General features: G+C 29.9%; 2 protein-coding genes across 2 annotated transcripts; both read right to left on the bottom strand.

The window, feature by feature from the left end:
- Positions 1-3,109: 3,109 nt before the first annotated feature.
- On the bottom strand, positions 3,110-6,666 carry LOC130943986 (chaperone protein dnaJ C76, chloroplastic-like). The gene is made up of 9 exons (XM_057872101.1): positions 6,304-6,666; positions 5,618-5,746; positions 5,413-5,542; positions 4,972-5,092; positions 4,440-4,521; positions 4,307-4,360; positions 3,932-3,970; positions 3,534-3,633; positions 3,110-3,426 (listed from the first exon to the last, which is right to left on the bottom strand). The coding sequence occupies exons 1-9, from the start codon at positions 6,565-6,567 to the stop codon at positions 3,296-3,298; spliced, it is 1,050 nt and encodes a 349-aa protein (XP_057728084.1). The 5' UTR covers positions 6,568-6,666; the 3' UTR covers positions 3,110-3,295.
- Positions 6,667-9,385: 2,719 nt separating this feature from the next.
- LOC130946452 (senescence-specific cysteine protease SAG39-like) lies at positions 9,386-11,404 on the bottom strand. The gene is made up of 2 exons (XM_057875209.1): positions 10,889-11,404; positions 9,386-10,133 (listed from the first exon to the last, which is right to left on the bottom strand). Exons 1-2 carry the CDS (start codon positions 11,343-11,345, stop codon positions 9,541-9,543), a joined length of 1,050 nt encoding a protein of 349 aa, XP_057731192.1. The 5' UTR covers positions 11,346-11,404; the 3' UTR covers positions 9,386-9,540.
- Positions 11,405-11,781: the final 377 nt, after the last annotated feature.

Below are 11,781 nucleotides of genomic sequence, written 5' to 3'. Positions count from 1 at the left end.
AAAGTTTAAAATAAAAAATATTTATTATTCATAAATTTTTTAATTAATAAATATAAAAATATTCTTAAAGCGTGTCATCTTAGAGCATTTTTATAAAGTAACATTTTTATTAAAAATAATTAAGTTTATGACAAACATCATATATTTTTCACATATTTTATATAATAGATATATTCTAACAAAAACACTAAAAATATCTTTTTATAAAAATATTTATTCAGTCGTACTTTAAAATATGTCTTATAAAAAAAAGTAGTGATTTAAAATAAATAATAATATTTTTAAATAAAAATAATACTTGTATAACATACTAAAATTAAATTCTATAATTTACTATTTAATAAAAAATAATTATTTTCACATAAAAAATAATTATAAAATTTTTATTAAAATATCTTCCTAAAAAAAATCTCATATCTTATTTCTCTTCAATTTTTATGTTTGGTTTTAATTTTATTTTAATATTTAATTTTAATTTTATCTCTTCATTTCAATATGTTTTAAATATAGAAAAATTTTCACATATATCCACCACTATATCGGTACAGCAGTATATATATATATATATGGATAGGTGACCAGTAAAATTTTTGTCCTCTTACATGGTGTATATTGACGAAAAAGTCTATAAAAGGGCAGGAAAAAAAACGCCCAAAGGTAATAAATTTGTGGCTAAATAATAACTTGTATTAATAAGCCAGCCACATTAGAGTAAACTCTAGATGGCTGGGAGCTGATGCCCAGATATAATTAGAACAGGTAACCACATTGAAAAAATAGATGAAAATTTGTTGTGTTTGAATTTGGTGGGCATAAATGTACTGATTAGTTTGGTTTAAGACAAAGATAACAATGCATTTAGAGATTATTTTAGATTCTATTTTAATATATTACTAATAGATAGATATATAAATTAATGAATTAATAGATATAAAATATTTTTTAATTTCTTTTTATTTATTAAATATATATAATTATTACAATGCAAGATTAATAAAGATGATGAGTATATGAATATCTTATTCTTTAATTAAGAAATTTTTGTTTAAGTTTTGTAAATGAAAAAAATAATATTTTTTTATCTATATACATATCATAAAGACTATTTTAGAAATAAAATAAAATAAATGTTAGGAGCTATTAGAATTTATTATTTTTAGTCATTATTTAATTATTAACTTAATTTTTTTAGTCCAATAGTCTAATAATATTTTTTATTCCATACTTTTAAATATTGATGACTAATTGATGGACAAAAACAATAAATTTTGATGACCCTCTAGTATTTTTTATAAAAAAATACATTAAATCTATCTTTCTCTAATTTCTTTTATTATATTAGATAATAATTTTTATATTGTTAAAAATATTATTTGGCTGTGTTAGAATATAATTAGGATCAATTAGGATTAATTAGTATTATTTAATATATCTGAATATTTATTATAGGAGATTACATCTTTATTATTACGATTCTCTTAGTACCTATAAATACCCTTTTATATTATATCATTTTAGACAACTTGAATAGACAACTTGAATACACTCAATAATATACAAATATTTTCTCCAATTTAGTCTCTTGTTTCTAACATGGTATCAGAGCTATGGTATCCTCCTTAAAGCTGATAGATTATTTTCCTTGCGGTGAAATCACCATAGTTTTTGCATTTTTTTTCTATGCCATTTTCTTTACCTTTTGTCACTCCTTTGATGCTTTTTCACCTCACCGACTAGCTTATTTTCTCTATTTTTTTCGAGTCGAATGATCAAACACCATTGTTAGCTTACCTATTCTCATAAAGAAATCGTATAGTTTTTATTCTCTTTTGACAGTTCCGTCTGCACTTCCTTCGACAAGCGGCAGTTCTGTCTGCGCTTCCTTCAGACTAGCAGCAGTTCCATCTGCGCTTCCTTCCGGCAGTTCTGTTTGTACCCGTTTTATCAATTTATGCAATTTTTTTCTTTATTTCGTTGTTTTAACTGAGTTTCAAACTCACGTTGTCACTTGAGTTTGAGGAGATGTTAGAATATAATTAGGATCAATTATGATTAATTAGTATTATTTAGTATATCTGAATATTTGTTATAGGAGATTACGTCTTTATTATTATCTTAGTACCTATAAATACCTTTTTATATTATATTATTCTAAACAATTTGAATAGACAACTTGAATACACTCAATAATACACAAATTCTTTCTCCAACTTAGTCTCTTATTTCTAACAGGCTAAATCTCACTTTTTTAAATTATACCGATATGATAAAGGATTACTTTTTATTTTTTAATCTTAGAACAAAATTTTTTATGTTATAATGTATTATAATACTTGTGTAATACTTGAAATAATAGTACGAAAAATGATCATTTTAATGGTTAATAACATTAGACTAGAGTCCAATGACAACTATTTTCTTAATTAGACATATATATTCTAACTGATTTCTTAATTTAAACACTAATATGTATTTCATCACAAAATCTAAATTAAACCAGTATACTAGTCTAATGACAAAATTGCATTCCCATTTACTAAGGCCCATTTTTTAGGAAAAGAGACCTATAATAGAGCATTGGTCTTAACCAAGCTAGGATAGTCTAGTATTAGCTCACTAGTCCATTTAAGTAAGTGTCGGAGTTTGAATTTTACCTGTATCTCATTGGTCAGCGAACACAATTTTTACTGTCTGGTACACTGATACATGTGAAAATCTTCCATAAATATATCTAGACACCGACTTTTTATAGAAAAATTTTTAAGTATATTGATATACCAGTGTTTCAATGATTTTTAACCGTTGATCTTAATTATATATATTATATATATTTTTTATAATTAAAATCAACGATTAAAAATTAATGAAATATCAGTATACATGTACACTTGAAATTTTTCCCCCTTTATAATGTGACAATCGTATGCTGAAGTATTAATGACATGCCAGTCTAAGATTGCCATGTGTCATTCCCACATCAGTTTTGGATTGTTTCATCACCATATCTGATTATCAATCATGTTAATCCCAATTCCCACAGAATAAATTATAATTTACCCAAAATTAAAAAAAATAAACACAAATGCCGTTGTCTGAGAACACTGCAAAATAACTATATAAATCTAGCTTTCCCATGTATATTACTCTAAATCATCTATATCTTCATGAATTCATCTTCTTATCTTAATCAAGGTTGCTACATATACAAATTGTTGTTTCACAACCATGCAACAAATGAATTAATTACATATTACATTGGATTGAATGACTTAAGAAGGTATACTGAAAGTACTGATCAACTGTCCTTCCCTGAACTTGCCTCTGGAAGTTTGAATGTGGGAGGCTTATCAACACCTTTTCTAGAGTACTCCCTCCATCTTCGTGCCGCCGCGGCAGCTCTTTTTGCTCTTTCTTTAACTTCCTCTTCTGCAAAATAATGGTTTCCATTTCAATGACTAAGTAGGATTACAGTCTAACATAATCTATAGCATTTCAAAGTGTACAACTTTTTGGTAATTTCTCATTCTCCATACCTGAACTTTCATAGTCTTTCGGGTTTCCCCAAAGATTTTCCCAGTATGAGTCTGTTCTATCAGAACGTTGCTGCTTCATCATTCTCATTTTTGCTCGTTCCTGCGAAAAATCCATGACAATTCAACTCTGGAGGCAACTCAAGTGCATCACATATTACAGATAACGAAGCCAGAGTGAAATTTCAAGGGTTGTAAGAATTCAGTACTATTCATCAATTATTGTATTATCTTAAATTGCAGAGCATTTCATTTCTGTTAAAATAATACTATTCCAGATATGTACAACTTTTTGTTACTTGTATAGTTGTATAGGGCTGGGATGAATTGGAATGCTTGAATTCATTCATATCAAAGCTAAGATGTCTATTCAAATAATCATTTTCGAAACTGGGACTTACCAAGACTTTCGATTGTCTCTTTTCCCATCGAGAACTAGCCTGTAAAAAGTGCATGCTTCTCATGTTAGACGAGGAAAGAACTTAAACATTCAGATAAAACATTTTCTCTGAAACCAAGTTTGAAACTTAAAGAGGCATCTAGTGCAGATTGCAAGACGGAAAATGAAATGTTCTTATAGATTATAACATTCTAAAAATGCTTCCTCAATCCATGTTATGATGATCTTTCATTATTTAAGCAGAATATGACAACCACTGCTGTGTTTCAACCGAAGAAATCACATCAACCCAGCACTATCCATTGCATGAATATGAAAAGTTGGCAGGAAAACCTTGAATATTTAAATAATCTATCCGTCAATGCACTATTCTTACCATTCTGAAAACATCGAATGATGCTCCTCCCATTCCTGAAAGCATTAGGGCTACCTGCTCATGATCAAAGGGACACAGTGCATAAATTGTGTACCAAACACTTAACACAAAAACTTTACTTTATAGGCCTTACGTTGACTCTTTCTATTCGACGCATTTCATCTTCAAGTAATGATAGTTGTGCAGCAGATGTCCAATGAATGCAGTCTACAGGGCTAAAATACCCCCAAAAAGAAAAAAATGGTCAAATTAATTCTAGTAATCTTGATTAGCTTAGTTGCTACACAGAAATATCATTTCCATGCCAGAACTTCTAATACTCAAATACCTGAGATCCCAATGGAAAAGGAAGGAACTGTGAACTTCTAATAGGCAGAGTCATGGATTTTTTAAAAGTGTTTGGGAATGGAATTATCATCAATAAAATCAATACATGGCCGGTTTCATAATTTTTTTTATGCTGTTAGAAAACAGTGAATATCATAAAATGTAATTAGCTTGATTCATGAGAGTTCATTCATCATGTAGCCTGTGACTAAGAAGAACTTAATCTTACATTCACTGTCACCAGAAGTAATCTTGTTCAAGGCACAGTCAAGAAAGGCGCAATAATATTAGAAGTGATCGATAAATATAGTCTATTAGAGTGATGTTCATAGACATACCAACTGTCAATCGCCTGCTGAACTAATTCAGGGTTCCCACATTGGCTATATACCCTAGCTCTTCCAAAGTCTTCCTCTATTGCAAACACATCAGGGGCTACATTGGTACAATTTTTGCAGCCTGTTGAAGGATTTGAAGCATAATTATATAAATGGAAAAGCTTTGGAGACTCTGAAGCATCATCTTACACTAAAAATAAAGCATATTATTTAAAGCATTTTGCACTCAGGAAGTAGTCCCTTTTGCATGACTTGAATGAATCCTACTAACACATTTTTAAATACAATTTTCTAATAAAAGAATCATTACACAGAGAATCACAACTCTTCTTTGTTTGTAAAGAGGTAAAATAGGTAGACATTAAGGGCTTATGAAATGTGTTTGGTGCTGACATGAATATAAAAAAACAACACAGTAACACTGTATATAGAGTAAAGTACCTATGCAGCTGAATTCATCAACAAAAGCATGATCCTTGGGGCAAGAATCATCCACAAAAGGATTCATTGAAGTCAAAGAATATCCATGAATTTCATCATAAACCTTGCGCTGGACGGGATCGCTGAGCACCTAATAAAAAGCACAAGGTATAGAACCTCAATAACATTTGTCTCAAACTCAATTGAAGAAACAAATGGAACTCACTGCATAGACTTCATTGATGAACACGCAAAAATTCGTAGTCTCAGAATCATTGCCACTCAAGTCAGGGTGGCAAGACTTCATGCAATCATAGTAAGCCTTCTTGATCTGAGATGGTGTGGCATCTGGAAGCTATTAACAAAGGACCAACCAAGTATTAGACACTATATATATATATATATATATATAAATCAATCATGCTTAAGATTCAGTAAAATCCACCCAATTTAACAAATATTACGCAACTTCCAATTCTTAAGTTTGAATTTTCTAATTAGTGTGCTAATGACTGAAGCGACAGATATAATATTTTTCTGGTTTTTGGTTTCCTACGGTATCCCCCAACTCAATAGACCAAGGAGTAATCTGCTGCAGTACTGAACTCCATTTAAAGGTTTGTGACTGGGTTGCTGCATACACAAGACGGAATTCGAACCTGACACTTACTTAAACGGACTAATAAGTTAATCACTAGACTAACCAAACTTGGTTAGCAACAGATATAATATAATACACTAGAGAGTATATTGATTTTCTAATAGGACAATACCAAAATCAATGAGATCATGGATAAGAATTAAAGCAAAAATCTTAAAAGTCATTAAGACATTTTAATTGAATTATTATTTTTCCCCCCCTTCAAAATGTGAGTACTTGAACTTTCTAGAAGAGTTTGATTGATGCATTACCAGGCCCAAAACTGCATAATAATCATCAGCAACAGACTCACTCCGAGAAACTGAGTCCTCAGCAGCAACTCTAACTCTGCTATCACTGCCACCTCTTCTCTTGCCACCGCCACAAAGTGGTGGAGTTACAAAGTTACAAGAACTTGCAACCTTGTTAGAAAGCAAGCGCCATGAGCTTCTAGAACTTGACCACCAATTCAGTGAAGGATTCTGGATTTTGAAAGCCTCAGCAGCATACACTGGAGAGAGCAACTGAGCCATCATTCATTTGATTCTTCTAATGAACAATTTTCCAGTGAGAAGAAGCCACCTTGTTTAAACGGTGAAGTGGTTGAACAAAATTATGAAAATTTAGAAAAAGAACAAAAAAGAAATTGGAAGAAAGAAAAATAAGAAAGCAATTATTATTTATTTATTTGGAATTTTTTGAGGTGGAAGAAATTTTGAGCAGAAAAAAATTGGAAAGGGGGAATACTGAATATGCTGACATGGCACTTCCGCAGCCACAAGACATCGTTAGTAGCGTGAAATATGACTTAGGAAAAAGGGCTAAAAATGTAATTTATGCCTACATTTAATTGATTTCTTTTTTTTTGTGTCTATTTAATTGATTTCTAAATTACTTTTGAATGATATATTTTTAAAAAATATGTAGTCTTTTTTTATGACTCAAAATTTTAAGAAGTTAAATTGTATATTCTAGAATTTTAAAAATTAAATATATAGAAAGTTTAGTGATCATCATCTCCTGTACGCAATGCATGCTACTTTTTATTGTGCTAGTCGACGAACTAATATATACATGTTTTTTCAACTCTCTTTTTTCATTTTTTTCTCTAAATATGTTTTTCCAAATATATTTTTAATTAATGCTTGGATTGGAAACTATTTATTTTGTTAATTTATTTTTTTTGCCCCTAATTCAATGAGTTTTCTAGGGTTCGCGTCTATGTTCTTGCTTCAAGCAAGAGACAATCTAAACCGATATAGTTGCTGAAGCTGAAGGCAAACAAACAAAACTACAAAAGAGATCTTTCTTTGAATTGCATTTGTTGCGTAAAGGAAAGATCATTGTATTGTTGAAAACTTGAAATAGAAGATAGTGGATAAACAAAATAAACACCGGTATATATTGGTGTCACTGTCACTTCATCTTTGGCCCCAACTTATTTGTGTCTATTTTTTAAGGCTCCATTAATTTACTTTATCTTAGTTAGTTGCTCAAGAGAGGTTCCACTTCATTTCTAATTCTTGAGTTCAAAATGTGATGGGCCAAAAAAATATTGTAAAAGGTATAGTAAATTACCATCTTAGTCTTCTAAAAATAACCTAAAAAAACAAAAATTCACTTAAATAGAGTTAGTACCACGGCGAATTAGTTATTAGCTTGTCGGATTGGAGAATACTGTGGGCGTGAGAAACCAAAAAAAAAAAAGACCAATAGTAATAGTACTTGATAAAATATTTCAAAATACACTTGTTTTTGCCTATATTTTATAGTATTTCATCAAATAAGATTATCTTTTACAGGATTATACATATACTCTTTTTTTTTATCCATAAAGATAAAATTGTAATCTTGATCATTTTGAGGTTTTTTTTTTTTTTTTGCTACGATTTTGTGGTATTCTTTTACTATAGATATTTTAGGCTAAATTGAGGCGAACAAAAATATTTGGAAACTTTTGGGTGAAGACAACACGAGATTCTCTCGGGCCTCAAATATTTGGGCTCTAGGGGATTGTTATAAAGGCAGGAAATAATCCGAAGCCTGGTTAAGCCCAATTTGGTTCAGCTAATCAACTTGTTTATGGATGGAAGGGAAATATACCCCTCACTGCACTTGTAAGTTATATGGATAATAAAGAGTTCAAAACTATCACCCAAAAAAAAAAAAAAGAGTTCAAGACAACCTAATTAGGTTAAAGTAGTTAATTACATAAAGCGGTTGCCTTATGCATGCAGCAACTCATTGGCCAGCGACAGACTCTTAAATGGAGCTCAGATCCGCGACAGATTAATCCTTGACCTGTCGGGATGGGAGATACCGTGGAAAACCAAAAAAAAAAAAAAGCGGTTGGACATTGGTTGAGTGACAATATATGATGCCTTTTAATATGTTGTATCTAGATTCAAATTTTGATAATGATTAAGTGGTAGATAGAACCCTTAAATATGTATGTGAGCGTGTAGTGTGGATGAGTTTATGATACTTAAAATTAAAGGTTGTCCGTCCATCTTAAAAAAAATTACATAAAAAAAAGAGTCCAAGACCTATTCCGTTATAGTTGCTTAGTTATTTAAGGGTTATATTCTGAGTTCAATTCTAAGGGGTAACGTCTATGTAGTTAGATAGTATTGTAATTAGTTCCACGAAAAGGTGAATTCTATTGAAACTAAGAATTAGTCGAAAATTTTCAGATATTCTTTTCGTCTTATAAATGCGACATCATTTTTTAGCACTAATTAACACGGACTGAAGTTTGAAATAATCTCTTAAGAGACGTATATTTGTTTTGAACATGACATGTATATAATGATATCAGATATATATCATCATGCACAAAAAAGAAAAAAGAAAAAAATTAAATAAACAATTCGTTTCTCAAAAAATAATGAAAAATAACGTTTGTTGTATTACCTTTTTATATATATACTCTTTTCAGTCTTTTGTATATTTTTTATGGTATAAAAACTAATTTTTCCATTTTGTATCAATTATTTTTATTGTTAGATATAACAAATGTAGAGAAAAAAAAATCTTAAAAAATAATGGGAATGGAATAAGCTTCGCTTGGGTACTGAACATGAATCTGTTTGTACATTGTTCCTTCATATGATTAAGCTCTTTATTGTCCTTTACTCCTTTATTCCTTTTAGCTGAGAAGACTTAGGATATACTGATATAGCATTCATCTTTATAAAAAAATGTCAATATATATCAAAGACTATGTCATATATATATTACAATTATAATGCTAGAATCTAAGAGGAAACAAAAGCATTGAATATATGGCATATATACCAAGGACCATTTCTTTATATGATTGAGAATAAGATTATTTTTCATACATAACACCAGTACTTACAAACACACGAGAAGCTTAAATTAAGAGCATGCATATGCATATAATAATAACAATTAACCCTTTATTTTTATTTATAGTATGATGATAACGATAGATTTAGATTAATTATTATTATCACATCATGCATGCATGAACTAGACTTAATTAATTAAGCAAAAGCAACTGGATAAAGAGGATTCGTAGCAAGACCACATAAACCCTTGTTAGATTTTATGTCTCTCTTCATCCTCATGTAACCATTTTCGCCCCAATTTTTACCCCATGAATTTTTTACTATCCAATACTTAGTACCATCTTCGGTTGAACCGTAACCAACTACGGCAACAGCATGGTCGGTCTTAGTTCCACATTTTCCGGCGAAAACCCCGCCGGAGTAGAACTGGAAAGCCTTTTGGCCGGCGTCAATGTCAACTCCGACCGGTTGGTTCGCGACGGCTTTGAGGAGCGCCTTTTCATTGTTTTTAGGAACCTTTTCGTAGCCCTTGATAGAGGCTACAGGTTCCTTCTTCTTAGAATTGCAAGTCCTATCAACATGTTTGTAAGGGTATTTTGCTTCACTTGCAATCCCTCCTTTTTTAGCTATGAATTTGAAGGCATCTTCCACGAAACCGCCACTACATCCACCAGATTTTCCTCTAACACAATCTACTAGTTCTTGCTCTGAGAGGGATTCTAATTTTCCTGTGCTAATTTGGTGGATACTTTCTACTGCAGCCACGGCTGCAAAAGCCCAACAGCTACCTATAATGTTGGTAAAAAAAAGAACAACAAATATCAACGTTACCTTAGCAAATAATTAATTCAAATAATTAATTCGATAATATTAAGAAGACAAAAAGAAAAAATTAAAATTTGTCTTATTTAATATTTATTAATTATCGTAATAATTAATAAATATTAAATAAGACAAATTATAATTATTTTTAGTTAAATTTTTTTAATTACTAAACATTTTTGTAATTAAATTTTTACATATTAGTGTCTTAACTAATCTAGCTGGTATATTTGTTATTATTGTACATACTTAATTTATAAAAATAATTAGATTAATAGGTATATTAGTGCCTACTAATACATTAATATGATATACATATAACAAAAAATATGTGTATGTTTTAAAATTATATTTCATCTATGTACCAAAAAATAAACAATTTTTCATCATTTTTAGTTTTCTAACATTATTTTTAAAACATTCGAATTGAAAATAAATAGCTATATGTTTTTACAATACATAAAAAATGCATATTAAATGTGTTTAAAGAATATCCAAATATCAAATTAAATTTTATTTTATATATAATATCCAATTATTTTATATTAGTAATATAAAATTATCTATTCAAAAATGTTACATGCAAAAACATCTAATAGACTAATATTTAGATGAAAATATAAAACTCAGTTCATCATCATATACTACACGGAAATTCCTTAACCTGAAATAATAATAGAAATAAACATGAAAAATACAATTATATATGGTAATTACATACCACAATCTTTCTGGTCCTTGATTGGAGTAACAGAACCTCTTTTCCTCCAGTCTATAGTTTCAGGAATGTCTGTGACATTTTCATACCTAAAAGGTGTTTTTATTTCTTCCATCCCCAATAAACCAAGTGACCCCTTTTTACCATTAAGTGATGAAGCCTTAAATTCTTCAAATGTTTGGTCAGCAAATTGATTAACACCAAGTTTGAAAGTTAAGTTCTTATTATTAGCATTGAATGACTCAATGAACTCAACGTTTTCTTTGAATATTTGGTAACGTTTTTCTTTTTCAGCAACATCTTTGTAATACTTCCCATGTTTTACCATCCATTGCTCGTGTCTCTCGGGTGACCATGCCTCCAGCTCAACAAGCTTGCGAGACATTGTTACCCAAGAGTTCCATAAAGCAAGGATGGCGAACAAAGCTAAAACATAAAGGCTTTGGCTAAAGGAAGCCATGGATTGATGCTTGGAATAGTGCAGGGATATATAGGTGATGAGGGTTTTTGTTATGATAAATTGAGAAGGAAAACTTGAATGTAACAAACATATATAGAGGGTGCTATTTATAGTTGCAAACTAAGTGTGTGATGTTATGATTTTCGATTAAAATTTTTAATTTATTTATTTAGTTTTTATGCGTTCAAACTTCAAAGAGGACCCGTCCTTATCCAATCGTGCGTCTCATTCCCAATCTCACATTTGGACCCAAATTCTTGAAGATAATCATGGTCTTAATATAAATTTCAATCCATGAAAAAGTTGAACAAAATAAAAGTTTTAAATTTGAAGTAAGAACAAAAATAAATTATGAAAATATTATAATTAAAAATAAAAAACAAATAATAAATACTGTATTTTTCGTCGGGCATGTATATGTGTATATATAAAAACA

The sequence above is a fragment of the Arachis stenosperma genome, chromosome 8, assembly GCF_014773155.1.
Source record: "Arachis stenosperma cultivar V10309 chromosome 8, arast.V10309.gnm1.PFL2, whole genome shotgun sequence".
In the NCBI taxonomy this organism is placed as follows: domain Eukaryota; kingdom Viridiplantae; phylum Streptophyta; class Magnoliopsida; order Fabales; family Fabaceae; genus Arachis; species Arachis stenosperma.
Note: the sequence above shows the minus strand (reverse complement) of the source record. Positions and strands in the feature narration are given on the sequence as shown.

What these genes read in the sequence shown, in the direction of transcription:
- LOC130943986 (XM_057872101.1), bottom strand. Translation starts at nt 6,567, where the DNA reads ATGATGGCTCAGTTGCTCTCTCCAGTGTATGCTGCTGAGGCTTTCAAA. An exon ending in TGATGAATTCAGCTGCATAG is followed by an intron (nt 5,093 to 5,412) that starts GTACTTTACTCT and finishes ATCCTTCAACAG; the next exon opens with GCTGCAAAAATTGTACCAAT. An exon ending in GTCGAATAGAAAGAGTCAAC is followed by an intron (nt 4,361 to 4,439) that starts GTAAGGCCTATA and finishes GATCATGAGCAG; the next exon opens with GTAGCCCTAATGCTTTCAGG.
- LOC130946452 (XM_057875209.1), bottom strand. Translation starts at nt 11,345, where the DNA reads ATGGCTTCCTTTAGCCAAAGCCTTTATGTTTTAGCTTTGTTCGCCATC. An exon ending in CAAGGACCAGAAAGATTGTG is followed by an intron (nt 10,134 to 10,888) that starts GTATGTAATTAC and finishes CCAACATTATAG; the next exon opens with GTAGCTGTTGGGCTTTTGCA.